A 20,800-nucleotide genomic window follows, 5' to 3' on the forward strand; every position below is an offset into this window, starting at 1 on the left:
GCTAAGTGGTACGAAGGGTTAGGGACATGACGGACTGACATAAATTGTACTAAGTTTAGCATTTATGACGAACGATGACATACTTTCTAATCTTATACTACCTTAGTTTTTTAATTGAGAGCATTCTATTATCACGCTTGTAAACACATGTTTTTAACATTTAGTATATATCTAATTATCAATATTCTAAAATTAAAAAAAAAAAAAAAAAAACCCGGATATTATTAAAATATATATCAAGATGATTCAAACAAGATCTCACATGATCATATTTTATCGTGTATATAATTCGCAAAAGTGAGTCAAAGTGTAGTGTGTGAATAGTGTAAAAGTCAAACGGTATCAACTGAAAAAACAAATGTAGTAATTGCCTTGGTTGTACTGTACACTACTTCATAATCATCCACAAACAACTCTCTTTCTTAAGTTCATATCTTATAATTGCCTTGGCTATAACTATAATAACTAGTGTACACTACTTCATAATCTACCAAATGGAGGTCCTTAAAAACGGCAACAAAAACAAGGGTAAAAAGATTGCATCAACAACATTTCCAGAAATAATCCCTGACAATTTGCATGCAATTGAACCTTGTTTTTACAAAATTTTTGTAGCTCCTTCAACTCAAACTCACAAACTTGTAAGTTCATTATAATTTCTCTTTTTATTTTTATTTAATGTAATAATTTAGCTTAGGTTTCATACAAAATTATATTGTTGCTAGTTTTTAATGATTAATTATCTTATAACTGACATATTTCTTGCTACTTCATTTTATGGGAAGCAGAAAATACCCGAAAAATACGTGAAGACGTATTATGAAGAGCAATTAGCAAATGACTACGTTACACTAAGAGTAAATGATGGTAAAATTTGGAGAGTAGAGTTGTTTAAAGAAGGTGGCAAAGTGTGGCTTAGCAAAGGTTGGGAATGTTTTGTGAAGAAATATTCACTTAAATATGGTTACTTCCTTCTATTTAGATTTGATGATATTAAGTATGAATACCATGTCACTATTTTCGACACGACTTGTTTCGAAATAGAGTATGATCAAGAGTTCGATAATCATACTAAGGGTCAACAATTGATAAAAATTTCATCACAAAAAGAAGGGGTGGATCAAGATGACAATAATGATCATGGTGTCATTTCAACCGGTAATGTGTTTTATTTCCTCCGTTTTTTATTAGTTGCGAGTCTTGCATGTGACATATGGTAAGACCACCCTTAAGGGCCTTAACATTTTCGTATCGTGTCTAAGTTTTTTTTTTTTTTTTTTTTTTTTTTTTTTGATGTAGATGCAAAGGGTGTTGTGGATTTTGATGAAAACAAAAGTATTATAGAAAGTCTTGAAGCTTTCAAATCAGAAAATCCTCATTTCAAAGTTGTCATGGAATATCAGAAAATGAAACTTGTTACAAGTAAAAGTCCAATATTGGTAAGAGAAGCAAGTAGCAGGTTAATTTTTTTTATTTTTTACCTAATTATAATAATTAGGGCTCGTTTGGTTGAATGTAGGAATTGCAAATTCCTTGGAAAATTGATTTCCCATGAAATTGAACTTCCTAGGAAATTCTAAAAAGTGTTTGGTTAACTAAGGGAAGTGGGAAGTTCCACTTACCTAGGTCCCCCTAGGTAATTAACTTCCCCCATTTTGTGCGAAGTGGAAATTCATGGGAATTTCTACTTCCCATGAATTTGTCAACCAAACAACTTCAAAGAATTTCAATTTCTAGGATTTCCAACTTCCCATGTTTTTATTTGTCAACCAAACAACCCCTTAGTATATGAATTAATAAGATTAGTTGATGATTCATCATATATATATCCTTATTTGTGTGTAGGGTGTTCCATTTGCCTATGCCAAAGTGTTTTTTAAAAATAAACATAGACGGGATTTGATTTTAAAAGGACATGATGATGAAAAGAGCTATAATTTAAGGTCGTATTATTACAAGTTCAGTACATCGGCGAGTATTGGTGGATCTGTATGGCGAACTTTTGTAAGGGACAATAAGCTACACGTAGGAGATGCTTGTGTTTTCGAGCTCGTCGATCTTAAGAGCAATACCTATAAGGCTACCATCTTTCGTCATCCGAACCACTAAAGTATTTTCCTTTGAATATTGCTGGGTCATTACTTGTATTGACTTGTTATGTACTCGTATTGTATTATGGATTAATTAATTAACTATTTCTCCTCTTTAATTTGATTTCTTAGTAGATTTCTATTAGAATTTGAAATTATTTGAGCATTTAAAAGTTTGGTTATTCTTATATGAAGCCAATTGGTAAGAGATGATGTATCTTTTGAGTCTCCCTATCGATTACTATAATGCTATCCGCCTTTTGTCATTCAAAGTTAGTAGATCGAATCTGGCCAACTCATTTTAGATATTACTTTCGTTAAATGTTATATACAACTTTAGAATATTTTATATATCACAAATAATACCCCAAAGTTGCACATAACATTTAAGGAAGGTAACAACTAACTTCATTTTCATTTTTTAATGTGCGTAAATAGATATAACCAAACGGGTAGATGTAGTAGTCTCCGAACGCAAGATCCTGATTGCGGAGCTGAATCAGACTTGCAATGTTACCCTCATCAATTCTTGTTTTTTCTCAAGGTATTGGTTAATTGATGGTTGCATGAAATTAAAGTTGCCTAGTTGAGTAACACTCAATTCTGCCCAAGACATTTTATTTGAACAATAATGAAGTAGGATTGCATCACATCTTCTTATGAAATTCAATTTTCCAATATACTGCACGAGTGCATGCAACTAATAATGATGAGCTAGCTAGGAGTATTGTTGATATTTAATATATTAAAAATTGATGATGTTGTCTAATACTCTAATATAATGGAGAAAATTTTGAACTACCAAGTCACTCAATCAACAACAATTATACACTATTATATGTTGAAGAATCTATTTACAACATTCTGATTGTTTCTATGGGCGTACAAATATACCCAGAATCGTTCCATTTTTTTTTTTATTTTTTTTTTTTGTAACATTAAGAAATGGTTAAGAGGTTATGTTATAAGTAAGTCTTATAAGGGCTTGTTTGGTTAGGGATGTCAGTGGGGCGGGTCTCCTCCCATCCCCGTCCTAATGGGGCGGGGATGGGTCTCGGTTTGGCGGGTGGTGGGGATAAAAACCATAACCGCCATGGGTGATGGGGCGGGGGTAGATTTTAAGTTGTACCCGCCCCATCCCCGCCCCGCCCCACTTCGCACCCGCCCCATCACCACCTCATACTCACATTTATATATCTTTTAAAGCAAAGTTACATACTTTTATTCTATTTATAAAATAATTACATGAAATACAATATTAATTATAATACTTTGTACGACACTTATATTATAACACAAAAATGTGTATAGAATGTTTTATTTTATAATTCGTATTAATTATGTAAGATTGTGTATTTGAAATACGGATATTAGGTGGATCTTGGGTGGGGATTAGGCGGGTCTTTGGTGGGGATTAGGTGGGGATGGATATCCAAGTGGGGGGTAAGGCGGGGATGGTTTTGGAGTTGTACCCGGTGGGGCGGGGATGGGGATGAAAATTGGACCCGCCGCGGGGATGGGGATGGAAATATTAGGTGGGGATGGGGATGGGAATGCCAACATCCGCCCCGCCCCGCCCCGCCCCATTGACATCCCTATTTGGTTCACCTTAGTTTTGCTTATTTGATCTAGTATGATCTGATTTGGTCTGGTCTGATATGATATGATCAGATTTGATTGTCTAATTTGACTAAAATTTGACCTTAAATATACGATAATCTATAAGGAAAAAATGTATCAAATGAGATCTTGTTAAATTCTTAATAATGTGTATTTATTAATGTGTAGGTTTCACAATTTTTTTAATTACAAAATTAAAGATATTTAGCGATAAAAAACTACACATAAAACGATGATCTGATCTAGTTGTCTTATTTATTTGATAGTGTCCTAAAATTTATCTTCCTTATTTTTGAATTTTGATAGTGACCTAAAATTTGTCTTCTTTATTGTTTAGTTTTTTAAAAAAAAAAAAAAAAAAATCAAAACACACCTACGTACTGCACAATAATTATGAAATAATGTTCTTAATATCAATACAACCTATGACTCATTCTTTTATAATAAGACAATGTTTTGATTATTTTTTAATAATACAAACTTTAAGGAGTGTTAATTTTCAATAGGACAAAATTAGATAGCGGTGGATTTCGAGATTATGAAAGGGGAAGGGATAAGTTTTTGGTGGTGAAAGGGGATATTCCCTCCTCTTCTATCACCAAAACCCCACTGAATATCCGATTTTAACTTAGTTTAAAATTAATACCCCTAAAGATTGTATTATTCGAAAATTATCAAAAGATTGTATTATTAAAAATAAATGGGCCAAAGATTGTATTAGCAATGACCCATTTTGTTATTAAGACAGTATAATACACATTACGGAGTAGTAATATTGAATATTGATTCATTTTACAGCTAAGTATTAATAATATTAAGACAGTATAATACAGAATAACAGATAAAGGAATACTAAAAATTTTGCCATTCAGCCGACCTTTCAAATACACACTACTCCATAACTCCAGTACTAGTATATAATTAGTCCATATAATTCTTTTAATTTACGGACAAAAATAATAATTAGTTGAAAATCATGAGAAGTAGTCGTCTAATTATGATTAAGAAAAGGCAAGCGCTTGAAGAAAGTAACGCTACAAAAACAGGGTTTGATTCACAGAAAAGAAATCCCTATTTCTTCAAAATCATTGTTTCTCCCCTTGCTCAAAAATCGTAAGTACTTATTTTTATCCATTTTTTTTTTTATTACTTTTAATTTTGTTAGTATTTTTATATACCATTTTTATGTTTAAATTTACTAATATTATGATCTTGAATGTATAAAGTGTGTTTTTTTGTTTTGGGTAAATAACATTAGTGCTGTGTTATCAAGATTAAAGCAAAAATTGCTGTTATATTGACTATTAAGTGTATATTATATGATTTTCTTGGCTTTTGGTTGAATTATAATCTACTGAAATTGATTTACTTCATGTGGGTTACTACATTTTGCCATAAATTCAATTGGGGTTTTACTTTGATGATTGTCGATTTTTTAGAGGTTGTTAAATATTTTGGGGAGTTGAGTGATCCATGTATGATTCTTGGGTTAAAGTGATCCGTAATTCCAAATAATGTAGCACGAAATTCGAAAACGACTAACCCTAAAAAATCAGCCTTTGAAACGATTGGGATGTTGAATTTTGAGACTTCATGTAGTCCTAGAAGTTTCCATGCTTCATGGAGCGTGTCCTAAAAATAGGAGGACAAGGAAATATGCTTAATTTGAGAGCCGCTTTTCTGTTACCAAAAATTGACTAGGATAAGGGATAACCCTTTTTACGCGAAATGATTTTGGTATATGCCTGTGTGAGGAGAGCATAGAAAATTGTGCTCTTACAATGAGTGTGTCAAAAACAATTCCTCCTTTTTACTCATTTTGAAATTAATGGAAGTGGGTGTACCTAGGTAGACGTATGAGAAGTACTTCTAGTAAGATTTGATCTAAAATGTTAGGATCGGGTGTCTTCCTAAATGTACCCTCGGTGGAGAGTTGGTCTTAGTATTGATAGAATCGGGGGTGTCTTTAAGTACTATAATCCATGTATGAGAAATGAGGTGGACTGATTGAATCATTGAATTAAAAACAAATGCTAGTATTACGAGTAGGACTGTAGGAGACTGATGAAATGTTGGTGCTAGAGTGCATTGTTCTTTTTTGTTACTTCGTATTATGCTGATGTTAGTGAATCAGTACAATCTGTAATTTTCCCCTGTATTCTATATAGACTTTTTGGTGTAAATTATGTAATCTCATCTTCTTGTGTGTATGCATGTTGTATTGCTGTAATGCTGTTAGCCTGTTAGACTACACTTGCCTTGCATGATTAGCCAGATTAGGAGACGGTTTTTAATCTTAACAATAATTGAACATGGTCATTGTTTCACCCGTATGACAGAGGATTCCGGTGGTGTTTGTGAAGAAATATGGAGAACAATTATCTGATGACGTGTACCTTAATGTGCCAAATTCTGAAAAACCATGGAAAGTGGAAATGAAGAAAGAAAACACTGATATGTCCTTAGGTAAAGGTTGGCAAGATTTTGTGGAGTTCTATAACTTAGAATATGGGCATCTCTTGGTATTTAGGCTAGATGGGGGTCTGCAATCACATTTTTATGTCGTTATACTTGACAAGAGTGGTACGGAGATAGACTATCCTGTTCGAAACTCTCATGTATCAAAGAGAAGTGCTGACAGTAGGGAGCTTAAGAATGGTGTTAGAGAAGATCACAGCCATCACACTGAGGAGGCCGATGATGTCTCCTTGGAAACGTTTGATGAATCCTCTCCAAAACTCAACACAATCGACTCAGTTATAAATCTTGATACATCAGATTCAGATGATGTAGAAGGTGTAAGCTTCAATAGTAAAGGTATATAGTATGCAAAATTTTCTCATCTCTTTGTCACACTCAGTATACACTATACTATTACAAGCAGTATCTTTTATCTAATACCAAGTGTTTTAACTATCTGCACTACATAGGAAAAGTAGAAGTTTTGTCGGAAAATAATAGTTACATGTACTACTGATTGGTACTGTCACGTTCCTGTCAAGGAACTAATAAATGGTTTCCAAAGTAATTAAACCCTTGTTAAATCCTCAAATACGATAAATTATGTCAATGCAACAAAATCAATTCAGCAGTTGATGTATATTTAAATTATTCTTTAATTTGCGTGTGATTATGTGAAGGGAATGATGAAATGAGGAAGAAAAATCTCAAGAAAAAGCTTGATGGCTTAAAATCACAATATCCTCACTTCAAATCCATTATGTGTCCTTCACATGTTCGTAACAAATACACCCTGGTAAGATTATTAATCTGTTTTTTTTTTTTTTTTTTTTTTTTTCCTTTTTGTGTACACTTTTGTAAAATTATTATAATATCTCATGATTTTAAGTCTAGTCTACATGATGTGTAGAGTGTTCCATTCAACAGCCATGCTTCAACTTACTTCCCGAGTGATAAATCTGAGAAGATCATCTTGAAAGGGCCAACTGGTAAAAACCATGCCGTCGGATATTATTTAGGGAAGAAACATGCACAACTTCTGAGCGGATGGAAGCATTTCGTGTGGGATAATCATTTGAAGGTTGGAGATGCATGTATGTTTGAGCTGGTCAGTCGTAAGCCCAATTTTTACAAAGTTTCTATACATCGTGGCTAGCTAGCTAAGTAGTAAGGCAGGTTAATTTTTGACAATGTAGTCATGTAGAGTTTTTGTGTATATTGTAGTTTGGTAAAGTTCTGAAGACCAAAACAAAGGGCATATTCAGACTAATGTAAAGAAGTTGAAGAGTCTGAAGACTATATAAATCATGAGTCTCAGTATATTCAAAGTTCCCAACTATGTTCCTGATGCTATTTGTCAAACGTACTTTTGTACATTGTTAGTTTTTGTATGTTATATACAAGTATATATGATCACTTGAAACTTTGAAAGTGATACTTATCAAGCTTTATTCTATATATTGTATAAAGTGAAAGGGCTCCAAAAATAACACCTCTCATTTTTTTTTTTATAAAAAAACTACAACTAAGCTTAATAGATACGAGTAACTTACATTCACACGTATGAGTTTTCATACGTCTTTTAGCATTATATGATTAAGGTATGACATTGCTTATTGACTTCCATTATTCTAGCCCGTCTCTAGCTGATAGGTGTGTCGCCTACCTAACAAAAATAACCTAACAAGACCACTACTATGTAGATAGGCAAGGAAGGATTGACCAAAACAATAATGATATTAAAGCGATTAAATTTTAGTAATATACTTCTTTAAATACAATAATCAAGCTTCCTTTCGTGGAATCATATAAATTAAGGAATTCAAGCATATTACTCTAACTTTCCAATCATCCATTTAATTACTCCCGTGATGAAATTCAAATCTTTAATTGATTTATTTAAACCCAACTTCAGTTGCAATAAAAACAATAAATTAATAAGGCCCTGTTCTTTTGAGCTTCTGGGCAGAGCAGAGCAGGGGTCAGCAGAGCAGAGCATATTAAATTTTAGCCGAGCAGAGCAGAGCAGATTTCTTTTGAGTAGAGCAGAGCCGAGGCGAGCAGAGCAGATTTCAACATTATTATTAATACTATTATTAATGGTGTTATTATTAATACTATTATTAATGTTCTTTTGAGCTTCTGCTGCCACTACTGCTGCCACTACTACTACCACTACTACTACTACTACTGATATTATTATTATTATTATTATTATTATTATTATTATTATTATTATTATTATTATTATTATCTCAAAAACAAAAGTCATACAACCTACAATAAATTAGTGGGAAGCCGAGATACAATCTGGGCCCCCACTCCTCTAGCTATTGCAAATCCTACCCTAGTGAAGATATGAGCTGCAGCACGAGCCCCAATATCTTGCGTCGTCGAGAACCTCTGAATCGGCTTCAGTAACGCAACAGCCTCTTTCTCTAATTCCCCAAGCGAAGAAAAGGAGAAGGGTATCTCGAACAACATTATGCCGATGTTTAATACCCACAATACCAGCACAAGACACCGCGTGATCACCGAAAATATCTCCAGCAAAAACCGTCGAACAAGCAGAGCACAACATCGAGATAGAGAACAATGGAACACCCAACCGATAGGACAACACACAGCGATAAGTCTTGGCGTTCATCGTCTGACCCAACCCTGAAATAGGAACCGCCCGAAGCCAAGCAGAGGTGTGATCACCCTGCTGTGATTTCCATAATGCTGATTGTCGAGGAGTTAAAGAATAAGCAGATTCTGCAGAGGCGGTAACCTTTGTGAAATATATATCTGCCAATTTCTTCATGAGTTTAGGGGCAGCGATCTCACTAGGATTACTCAAAATGTCAGACTCCACTGTTCCATTAAACAGACTCAACGCATCCTCAAAGGCTCGTCCAAGACCAACAATGCCAGCATGCCGAAGAAGTTGTGTCTGCAACCCAGCTGACTGTAACCGAGAAGCAAGAAAAGCATAGTGACGAACATCACATGCAGAATAAACACCAAGCCCTCCAAACGCAAATGGTAAGGTGGCAAGTCGTCAGTGCCAATCACCAAACCCAGGCCCCGAAGCAGTAACAATACGCTCCAAGGAAGATCGAAGAGCAGTATCAAAAGTGCGCTGAGCCACCTCAAAAGTACTAGGAGGACAAGTACGTAATGCAAAGTAGAGTTTTGAAACTCCGGTACATGCCCTAAGTAACAACAGCTCACACTGAGGATCATCGAGCATAGCGACCTTATCCATAAGGGCAATGGTCTTGGTCACCCTCTGCATCACAAGCTCACCACTAAAACCAGAATCGGAACTAGCGGTACCTCCAAGGAACCTTACACCACGCAAAGGTCGAGCAATATTAGGTGGAAAGACACCTACCAGCCTGCTTCGAGGGTCTTCTGTAGGCCAGAAAACTTCAGTTTTTTCCACATTAAGACATAACCCAGAACGAGGTCCTTCCTTCATAATCAACTGCAGAACTTACCCCACCACCAAAGTGTCACCAATAATCGTGCCGTCATCTAAATACCAAGCCTGAAGACATACATTAAAAGTCTCTCTGATTTTACACACCAGGGGTTGTAAAACCAAAGAAAAAAGCAAAGGACCAAGGGGATCACCCTGCTGCACCCCTTGAGATGACCATAAGGTATGGTCCCTGTTTAGGGTAAAAATTACCCATGACAAATGGACCAATCCGGACCTGCCACGTGTCCACCACGTGGGCCAATCAGCGTCCGCCATTTGTCACCCTAAGAGGTCCAACATGGATTAATCAAGCCACGCCACGTGGCCTCCCATATGCCAAATAGGCAAAATGGCCACCAAGGCCCAAAGTCCGAGAGAAGCCCAATTTGCCCTGGTTAACCTAAACCTAAAATTGGCACGCTTCTCAAGACTATAAATACTTAATTAATCCTTATTAAAGGGGATTCAGCAAAATGACTCTCACCTAGAGAAAACCAAAACACATTGATCACTCCTCCCCTAGAGGAACCAGATCTCCCACCTTTACTTTCCGCATTTATCACTCCTCAAACAAGTACTAACTTGACCGTTGGAGGCGGAGCTCCCACCACAAGGAGTCTCCGTTGTTTTGCAGGTACAGGCGCAAGGATACCAGTCCCGGAATTGTAACTATCCGCAGGACATCAGAAAACCCCGAAACAGTCCCCATAGTACAACCTGGCTGGATTAGAATAGCAGAATTCTACCCATCGCGAAATGCCCGGACAACGACGACGTACCTCACGTAACATGACCGAACGATCAACCAGATTGAAAGCATTTTGAAAATCCACCAACAACATAGATAGACCAACATCAGAACCACGGTCCTCAATCAACCGATTCATCGCATGAAGAATTGCCTCACCACCTGAAGAAACCCCAACACCAAATTGAAGGCCATCAAAGTAACTCCCTAAAGACTGACCAACCATAACAGCACCCACCTTCGAAACGAGACGCCGCCAAACCGTACCCACAGCAATAGGACGGATACCACCACCGGGCTTGACAAGTGGCGTAAGAGGAGCACTAGCAATGTACTCTCCTAATTCCATAGGACATCTCCCAGCTAGAAAGAGATTAACCACCCCAGTAATAGAGTCAACCAACTCATCTGAGACTGCCACAGCTGCACCACTCAAGCAATCCATAAGATGTTGAGCACGCAAACCATCTCTACCACATGATGTGCCACGAGGGAAACTCCTAATTCGATCCAAAACAACAGCAGAAGTCGTAACGAGATGAAGCTTATCAATAGGTATATAAGGCAAGGATGGAGCTGGAGATGAAGGGTGCTTTGACTGTAAATCTGCAAGAGTGACGTCATTATAAGGTGCAACGCCTGAAGAAGAAAGAACCCGAACTGCAGCAGTGTAATGGCCATCGCAAATCTTCCTACGACACTGCTTAATATTACGCTCTTCCAAATTAATGTCCTCATCATCAACCGATGACAAAGTAGGAGAATCCTCTGCCAAAATTTCCCTCACAAGCTGCAAATTACCACCCGCTACACTCCAAGAACAAATAGCACGGGAAATACTCTCTTCTTGATGTCGACGTCTAACCGAAGACCGAGACTCACGACTACTCCGCGGGCGAAAGATTTTAAGGATGCAAAGAGGTAACACCAACAAAGAGACCCAATTAGAAATGTCATCAGGCTTAGAGATCACCTTATCAAGAGCACCTTTCAGAACCCGAGAAAACCCCAAACGGCACTTGGGAGGGATAGACTTAACAGAGCGAAACCCCTTAGAGAATAAACAATCAAGGAGAGCAACATCAAAACCACTGCTATGATCTCGCACCAATCCATCCCTACGATCAACTCGAGCAGGAGAAGAAGGAGATTGCGGCTTGGTGAAATTATGAAGCACAAAACGAACAACACCATCACCTATATCAGGGGGTGACACATCCTCATCCCCATCATGACGCCACTTAATACGTACCGTGTGCGTTTTATAGCAAACTCCACATAACCAAATCCCCATACGCCTAAAAGTAACTTATGCCTCATTATAAACAGCCAAATTAGAAGTAAGAGAATGTCGGGTGATATCTCGCTCACCGATACAACAATGACGATCACTAAGATGTTTGATTAGAGAACGTCGAGTAAGGCCATTTCCACTCCCATCTTGACAACCACTAAGTCCCACAAAGGGACAATGAAACTTCACAACGGCAGCCGACATAACTGACTTGAACCACCCAAAACAACACCCAAAACTGCACCCAAAACAACACCCAAAACTGCACCCAAAATTGCACCCAAAACAGCACCCAAGAGCTGCCGAAACTGCCGCAAAACAACACCCTTAACTGCACCCAAGAGCTGCCGAAACTGCACCAGAAACTGCTGTAAAAACAGCACCTGAAAATCGCCTAAAATTGCACCCAAAAACACCCCAAAACTGCCCACAAACAGAAAAAACAGCCGCCTGAAAAAGCATGAAACCAGCCTAGAAACTGCCAGAAACCAGCCCGGAAAACGCTTGAAAACTGCCCTTTGCACGCCTGAATTACACCCAAAACTAAACCGATTGCTGGCAACCAGAATACTCCCTGAACACGACCAGAAAATTGCTTGAATCGAGCCCTGAAAACAACCTAAACTCGCCTAAAAAACAGCCCGAAACACGACCACTAAAGGCTCCCTGAATTATTATTATTATTATTACTATTATTATTATTATTATTATTATTATTATTATTATCAATGTTGTTGTTGTTGTTGTTATTATTATAAATAAATGTGTATCATATTTAACATATGTTAATAGTAGAAAGATAAAACAGTACAACTTAACATTTTCAAATGACTACAACCGCATATCAAAATAGGAATATAATTATATTAGCGTCTAACATCGTGCATAATTAACCATCCACTTCCATATGATTGGCATTCTCATCATCTTCATTGTTGCTTTGATCTTGGTTGTTATCACCTTCATTGTCGCTTTCCGATCGGTTAGCCCTCCAAATTCGAAGTGCTATATCATGTCTCACTATGTCCATACTATCTTTGCGCCATTGTGCATACATAGTTAAATCTGCAGCTCCTATATTCGCATCATGTTGAATGATTGGTATGCCAAGCTTATGCATCCGAATAAAATTATGTAGTGTGCATGTGGCAATAATAATTGACATTTGACTCTTTTGTGACGCCTCTGGCATGTTATGTAATATCCTCCACATTTTTTTCAACTGTCCAAACGAACATTCCACCTTCATTCTTAATGATGAATGTAGCCTATTAAAATGTTCTTTTAATCCTCTAGGTGGCATTGTTCTAAAATCAAGCATATTGATTGAAATTAATAATAATAATAATAATAATAATAATAATAATAATAATAATAATAATTTATAATCAAAATAATTAATAATAATAATAATAATACCAACAATAATATCAATCATAAAAATAATAATAATAAAACATTAATATTGATTGAAATTAAAAGTAGAATATTGAAATAATTATTATTATTGAATATTAATTATTATTATTAGTAATTATTATGTGAAAATAGAGCAGAGCAAAGCAGATTTCTTTTGAGCAGAGCAGATTCGATTTGAGCAGAGCATGGCTCAGCAGAGTAGAGCATAGCAGCTCTAAAGAACGGGGCCTACAATACTAAGATTTTTCACTAACGCTCATAAATAAATAAAAAGCAAAAATAAAATAAATAAATCCTCACCGACTTTAACCGCGTAACGCCCCTGAAAGGGCTAAAACCACCGTTACCCACCAATTCAATCACATCTCCTCCATCTTCTTCCCCAATTTTCTCTGATCCCCAATTTTCCCAAAACCCTAACCCTAATTTTTCCCCCAAATTCGCCATGCTTCTCTCTCCAGGCCACTCCCCTCGCCACCTCTCTACTCCATCCCCATCTCATTCTCTCTCCTCCGCCGATCCCCCATTTTCTTCTTCCTCCCAACAACAAAACCCCCCTAAAAAATCTGCAACAGTTCTCGACGAAGACAGCTATGTCGCCGCAATCGAGAAGATCATCGAGCGTGACTTCTTCCCTGACATTCCGAAGCTTCGTGATCGTATTGATTGGCTTGAAGCCGTCAATACTAGGGATCCTGTTCAAATTCGAGATGCCCAGTTGAAGATTCTTGAGCGTCGTCGAGGTTTGAACCCCACTGATGGAGGTAAAATTCGAACTCCTGGTTCAACTTTTTTTAAGAATTCTGTTACCCCTTTTGATTTTGATCGAACCCCTTCTGTAATTGATGGGAATTTGGGTGGTGGGGAGGTGGTTGGTGATGGGAATTCTGTTAATGTTAATTTGAGTTTGGATCAGTTTTTTAGGAAGTATACTAGTGAAGATAATGATAGTTTTAATAGAATTATGGAAAAAGTTAATAGGAAGAGGAAGGAGAGATATGGGTATTTGTTGGAAGGTGAGAAGGAGGAAGATGATGAGGTTAAGGGGATTGAGGATGTGAAGAGGGATAGGATTACGGATGGTTATGGTACTTCCGATCAACCGGTGAGTACGTTGGAGGGTTGGAAGTATTGTGCTAAGAATTTGCTAATGTATCATCCTGCTGATAGGGGTGAAGCTCCGTTGACGGCGGATGAGAGGGCTGAGAGGTTGAAGGGTTTGACAAAGGAGGTTGATCGGTATAATACGAGATTTCATGGGAAGATGTCGGATTCTGGACCGAAAGAGGAGAATGAGGTTGAGGTTCTTTATAACATGGTAGCGGGTGGTACACCGGTGATGTCTGACAGGAATAGGGATAAGACCAAGAAGTATGATTTGGAGGATTTGAGGAAGTCTCCTAATGTGTTTTATGTGGAGTCTGAGAAAAAGGCTGAGAATGGTTACAGTTTTGTGAAGACTCCTTCACCTGCTCCTGGTGGAGATGAATCGCCATTTATCACTTGGGGTGAAATTGAAGGGACACCTTTGAGGTTGGACAACGAGGATACACCACTTGATATTGGAGGTAGTGGTGATGGGTCGCGTTTCAAGATTCCATTGCCACCTACACGGGATTTGAAAGCTCATTCTTTGTCGCGTGAGGCTGCTCGTAAGATAAAGGAAAGGTCAAGGATGTATGAGAAACCACCCCTGCCTTCACCTATGAGGAGTGGAAGTGCCAGTCCCAGTGTGAGAACTCTTTCCCCTGCTGCTCAGAAGTTTATGAGGAATGCAATGGCAAAATCATCAGCTTCCGTTGATGAATCTCTGCGTGCTAGTTATCGAGGCAACAGCCCTGGCCCAGGTACTCCTAAGCCGGGAAGGAGCATGTCAAAGCTTGCTAGAGATGGAACCATTGATTCTGCCAGGTCACCTTCTGTGAGAGAAGGTTTTAATCCTCCTTGGTAATTGGTTTATTGGCTTGTAGGAACTACAACTTAGGGTAACAAGTTCCATTGTACATTAATTCTCGGGTATGGATCTCTTTGTTGTACTTCAGCATCTGTATCTGATAACTTATGTTTCCCTATGGTTTCATGAAATACACGTTATATCATCTTGATCTCTTATTTGTCTATTTTATCTGTTTCTTTGTATTTGCTGAGAGTGCTTGATGCCTTTGTACCTCTGATATATCATCACAAAAATGTATACCTGTTTTCTACCTTACTATGCGTGGTGCTTTAAAATTGTATTATTGTGCTGTTTTCAATTTCGGTCAGCCTTCTGTTGTTTTTCATATGTTGTGTATTCAAGTTATGAAAGTTCTTAACAGGGGATATGCTACAGACTAATACGAAGTATAAAATTTGGTTTCCTTCTCATATGAATTTTTTATTTAACTTGTTGAAGTGACATTTTAATTTCATGCAGTAGAAACTATTATATTTTAAAGTATGGAGTAAGAGCACATTATTCCGGCTATTTACCTATAGATCTAAGGCTGATATTGGCAACCCGGCAGTCATCTGGGGCTGTGGTGGGTGCTGTTAGATAGGAGGTCTCTATGCCCTGATTCCTTTATTAGAACAGAACTCTGCTTACCATAAAAAAACTGTGTTGTTGACCTGTGGTGCAGCGAGATAGTAATGATGTCTTGTTAGTCTAGTACTGTTGGACTGTTGGTTAGAGCTATACTGGAATGTACATGTGTGGCCATATCTTCTTAAGAATGTATGCTATTATTGCAGTAGAGCAGAAATTTTTAAACTGTCTACATTGATCACTTTGCAATGTTCAGGCTTAAGAGGTAATATACCTCTTAAATAGTTTAGTTATTTATCTATAGATCTAGGGTATTGCCAACCTGGCAGTCATCTGGGCCTGTGGGGGTGCTGTTAGATAGGTCTCTATGCCCTGATCCTTTTATTTGAGCACAAAACTCAACTTACCATAAAAATATGTGTTGTGGACCTGTGGTGCAGCGAGATAATAATGATTTCTTGTTATTCAAGTACTGTTGGACTGTTGGTTAGTGCTATACTGCTATGTACATGTGTGAATTTCCTGGGCCGTTTTTTCTTAAGAATGTATACTAGTATAGTAGTATTGCAGTAGAGCAGAAATTTTCAGCCGTCTACATTGATCACTTTGCAATGTTCAGGCTAAGAGGTGTCTAATATGCCGCTTAAATAGTTTAATTTTGATTCCTTTTGAGGGATTTTCATTCTTCAACATTAGATAGAGAACTAACAAAAGGTGAGCGAAAAATTTGGAGGTTCTCCTGCTTGTCAGATCAAACACATCAGGAGCTGGCCTGACCCCCACTTCCTGCATTGATGACCTTGATGACAAACCAGGTAGAGTTGCTGTTTGCTGCTCCTGGAGTTTCAATCTGATGATCTTTTGATATGTTTTTGCTCCAAGATATGTAATCTTCTTTCTGTCATTTTATGTGGCTTCCAAAAAATGATGATAGTTCTAATGCAAGTGCTTGTGGACTACACTGACCGTCCAACACGACTGCTTCAATAATTTTGCACTTTGTGCTAATTCTGCCTGCTTTCCAGTCATATGCTCAGAGTGTCTTATGTGCTTTTATAGATATTTTGCATGTTCCTGTGTTAACTGGGTGTTTGTTACTCAGTTTTCTTTTTGTAAGCTCTGAGTTTTTTCAGGGTTCTGGCTTTTGACAGTATTCGTTAAAGTAGTTTTATAGAGGAGTCAGCCTCTTTAGAGAATATCCACATAAACTTGTTGTAGATTTTAACCTTTATTAGAATTATGATTTCTGCTCACTGTGGATGAGCTTTTACTTGGAGTGAGACTCTGAGACGCCAGTAAACCCATGGAGATTGGATTTTAGGATCTCATTTCATGTCAAGGGTAGTGACAGGCTGCTGTTCTCTAGAACCTGAGGTCAAATTTGGGTTGGGACTATTCTCTCCTCCACCAGTCAGTATCAGGTTAGGAACATGTATGATATATAGTGAATCAATTGTGAGCTGATTGTTACCTAACTCGACTCAATTCGAAATTTTAAAATTTCTCACCCATTCCTTGCCTGACTCCTCATCAAAGCTTTCTTCCTTCTAAAGTTTAAGTGCTTTAAAATATCACGAGCTTATTGAGTTGAGTTAGAGCTAGGCAGCTAGCTCAACTTGTGCTCATTAAAATTTTGAGTTGTGTTCGAGTCAAGGCAACTCAATTACCGAGTCAAGTTCGAGTTGCTTGTGATCTTCTCAGCTCGACTAGCACCTTAACTCTTGACTAATGTTGCAACTTCTTTACACAACTTACCTATGAAATTGTCCTCGTTGGAATCCTAGACCATGAAGGTCCATTTGGAGGATATTATAGCATTGAATCATTAGTTACAACTCTTACAATTCTCCTTGGATTACTTTGTAATCCTTAGCAATGTTTCTTACTGAATTATGTGGTTAAAATGCTCTGCTGATTTAAGGATCGTTGCTCTTTTTATCCTTGTTATATTTTTGTCGAAATATAGAGTACCTAATCATCATCAACTCTGATGGCCTTCTCTTACCTTAATTGTCATTTGTTACTTAATACGTAGTACATGTAATATCACTAGACGCAACCTCTGTGGCTCTGTTTAGATTCAGAAAGAAAAATTATGGAAGATTTAAGCTGTAGTTCCTGCCTAGCATACTTGTGCTTGTCACTGTTGTTTACAAAAATACTCCGTTGTCCCAATTCTATTTTCAGCAGAGACCCTCAGCCATATCCTCTGTAGCTTATATGTGAACTGAACAATATCCCAATCAGGATTCAGAGTGTATGAGATAGCATGCCTTGAGCTGCGCCTGTTTAGATTACTGCTGAAGTTTCATGAATAAGAGTTTCAGTGTTATGTCTGTATGATATTATATTTAGTTTTTATTACATGTGATTCTCGATAGTTTGTGAATGACCTTAACTTCTTAATAATATTGGAAATGTCTATTGTTACATGTGATTCGCGATAATTTGTGAATCACTTTAACCTGTTAATAATATAATAAATGTCCATCTTGCTTTAGCTTAGACGTGCAGTAACCGACCTAACCGCCAGCTTCAAGACCTTTCTCACTTCTCACTCTGTCCAATATAGAACTCTGGATTTAGGAACAAGCAAAGGATAAGTGATAAGTCATTAAGTTGTAGTGGACTGTTTTCCAATTTTCTTGTGCATTTAAATATTTATTTAGCATTTGAGTAGAAATGTATTCTATTTTGAATGACAAACAGTTTCGATATTACTGTCCTTTGTTTATAGATAGATATCCTGTGAGTAATGGCGTATTATTGTATTAGTTGGGTCGGTGGCTTGAACTCATCAATCCGAAATTTCGGGAACTAGCAAGTCAGAGGAACTAATTTAGTATAGCAAATTCTCATCGGGTAGGAAAAAAACATGTACAGCAGGAGTTGAGGAGATTGGGATTTGCCTGGGAAATTCCTTAACGCAAAGAGCTTATTTGAGAGAGGTTGCCATTTTTCTGGAACTTGTTCATTTTGCATGCTGATATACTAATTGTGCTTCTTTATGATTGCGGGTTTTCAGGAGAGTATTAGGTCTTCAAATTACTGATTTTACTACATTCATGAGTGACTACCGCCTTTTATCTTTCATTGATCATGTTCATTAGATAACTCATGTATAATCAATAAACCTGACTGCAGAAATATACCTTTGTGATTCATGTGAAGCATGAGTGTAGGAAATTCAGAGAGTCCATAACCTTTGAAAAGCAGTTTTTTGTGCCCTCAGATTTCGTAGTTGGACCGCATTAATCATGTAGAGATTATCATGGCTGGCTCTGCATATGTTATGTTTCTGTAGTTTGTTTGTTCAATAGCTGGCAAATTAATCAAAAGATTATGAGTTCTAGCTTCCAGTGGTGTTGTACTGTTGTAATTCGTTTCGAAAAGCAGTTAGTTAGTTACTCCATTTCCTGCCTACTTGAGCAGTATCAGTAACTGTTTGTCACTTTACATTTCGTTGTGAATCACTTTACAGTGACAGGTACTGCTAGCTTAACAATGGTTTGTTTAAATGCTCATGATTCCACCCAAGTGGATTGAGGCTTAACTACTTCTTTTACAGTTGTAGTTTTGATCTTTAATCGTACTCTCTACACCCCTAAATATACTAAGACAGAATGTTGTTTACGTGATTCTAATTCATCTCTAAACCAGTGATGAGAGCATATCGACACTATTCTTCAGAAGTTTGCTTTGATCTTCTTTTAGATTATTTTTCAAATATTTAGAGTTAATCAATTAATTCATTCATGCTTGAAGGGGGGGTTCAACTAAGGAAAATCACATGATTTCACATGTTTTGCATTTAAGTTAGAAGCACTTGGACAGCACAATCTCATAGTTTGGTTGATTGCTGATATCTGGGCTTTGGTTTACTTACTTAAGCCTGAAAGTATGGATACATTGTATCTTGTTAATTAGCAACATAACCACGGAAACTGATTCAGTTTCACCTAGATATAATTAGATACAGTGCGTGACTTTGATTTTTGCTTTTTAAGTTGCTACTTTACATGTTGCCACAATATATACCTAGTCCTAGACTTGATTTTGACCATGTTTGAATCAATCATGATAGTTTCAATTAGTTAATTTAAATATCAAATCCAAATGAGAAAATAAACAACACATATCTAGCAACTTTTGTGTGTGTGGCCAGCTAATACACGAGTAACTGGCCGAGTAACCCACGACAGTAACCTCTGACTGCAAAAAACCTGACCAAGTGAGTAACCCTTAACTAACCGAGTAATGCCCAACCAAGTAACCCAAAATTATGTGGCTGGCCACATAGTATAGCCAACCACAAGAAGTTTGTGATCAATTAATGTTGTATCAATCTTTAAAATTAGATTAGTGTTCTAAAAGATGAAGTTTGTTAATCATATAATGCATTCTATCATATCCTATACGTAAATATAGAATTAGTAATAAACTTTTAACCGGCATTTGGAAATTCTCCGAATGCCCATGTAAAAATTTATACACCCAATCTCGATTTTTTCAAATAAACATTACATATATATCCCAGACTCTCCAAATGATCATACTTAACACTAAACTTTCCACCTCTAATTACTAAAATAGTCTTTACTTGTAGATGCTTGTGCGCATCATCACGAGTACACTCTAGCTCTACAAGAGGAAGAGTATACATACATAAAAATCAAAGAAAATATATAACAACAAATCATAGATTAACCCAACTAACCAATTGTAGTACTTGTAAACGTACATTTGTTCACGAGAATTGAAGGTTAGTGCTTTATAGAAAGTTGAAGTGTTTCCAGAGAAATCAATACTGAGTACTGTTAATACCTATAACACAACAAGTAAGAAAGAAAGTCGGCAATTGATAAAATCACAAGCTATGTAATGGGTCTTCAAGCAACTTGTATTTGTATGCCCTTTTTTACTTCTTCCCTTTCTTTGCATCCTAAATCTTGCCTCATGCTAGTACTTCATAAAGAGGATTCTGCGTGATCTTACCCTATATCAAATCTTCACTTTCTACCTTTTTTTTTTTTTTTTTTTTGAATGGATTCACTTTCTACCTTATTAGAACTTTACGATTAATATTCTAAGTATTGATTAGCTAATTGCCTAATTAACATAGTCATAAGCAAAGATGTTCCATAAGAAATTGGCTTACGTATTGAACTTAAAA

At 36.9% G+C, this 20,800-nt stretch overlaps 2 protein-coding genes across 2 annotated transcripts; both read left to right on the forward strand.

Moving 5' to 3' along the window:
• Positions 1 to 4,635: 4,635 nt before the first annotated feature.
• Positions 4,636 to 7,586, forward strand: LOC110701841 (putative B3 domain-containing protein Os03g0621600). The gene is made up of 4 exons (XM_021879458.1): positions 4,636 to 4,823; positions 6,050 to 6,527; positions 6,851 to 6,966; positions 7,081 to 7,586. The coding sequence occupies exons 2-4, from the start codon at positions 6,146 to 6,148 to the stop codon at positions 7,324 to 7,326; spliced, it is 744 nt and encodes a 247-aa protein (XP_021735150.1). The 5' UTR covers positions 4,636 to 4,823; positions 6,050 to 6,145; the 3' UTR covers positions 7,327 to 7,586.
• Positions 7,587 to 13,385: 5,799 nt separating this feature from the next.
• On the forward strand, positions 13,386 to 15,239 carry LOC110701902 (protein DGCR14-like). Its single transcript, XM_021879508.1, has one exon. The coding sequence runs from the start codon at positions 13,546 to 13,548 to the stop codon at positions 15,049 to 15,051; it is 1,506 nt and encodes a 501-aa protein (XP_021735200.1). The 5' UTR covers positions 13,386 to 13,545; the 3' UTR covers positions 15,052 to 15,239.
• The last annotated feature ends 5,561 nt before the right edge of the window (positions 15,240 to 20,800 follow it).

This window comes from Chenopodium quinoa, unplaced genomic scaffold (genome assembly GCF_001683475.1).
Source record: "Chenopodium quinoa cultivar QQ74 unplaced genomic scaffold, ASM168347v1, whole genome shotgun sequence".
Classification (NCBI taxonomy): Eukaryota; Viridiplantae; Streptophyta; class Magnoliopsida; order Caryophyllales; family Amaranthaceae; genus Chenopodium; species Chenopodium quinoa.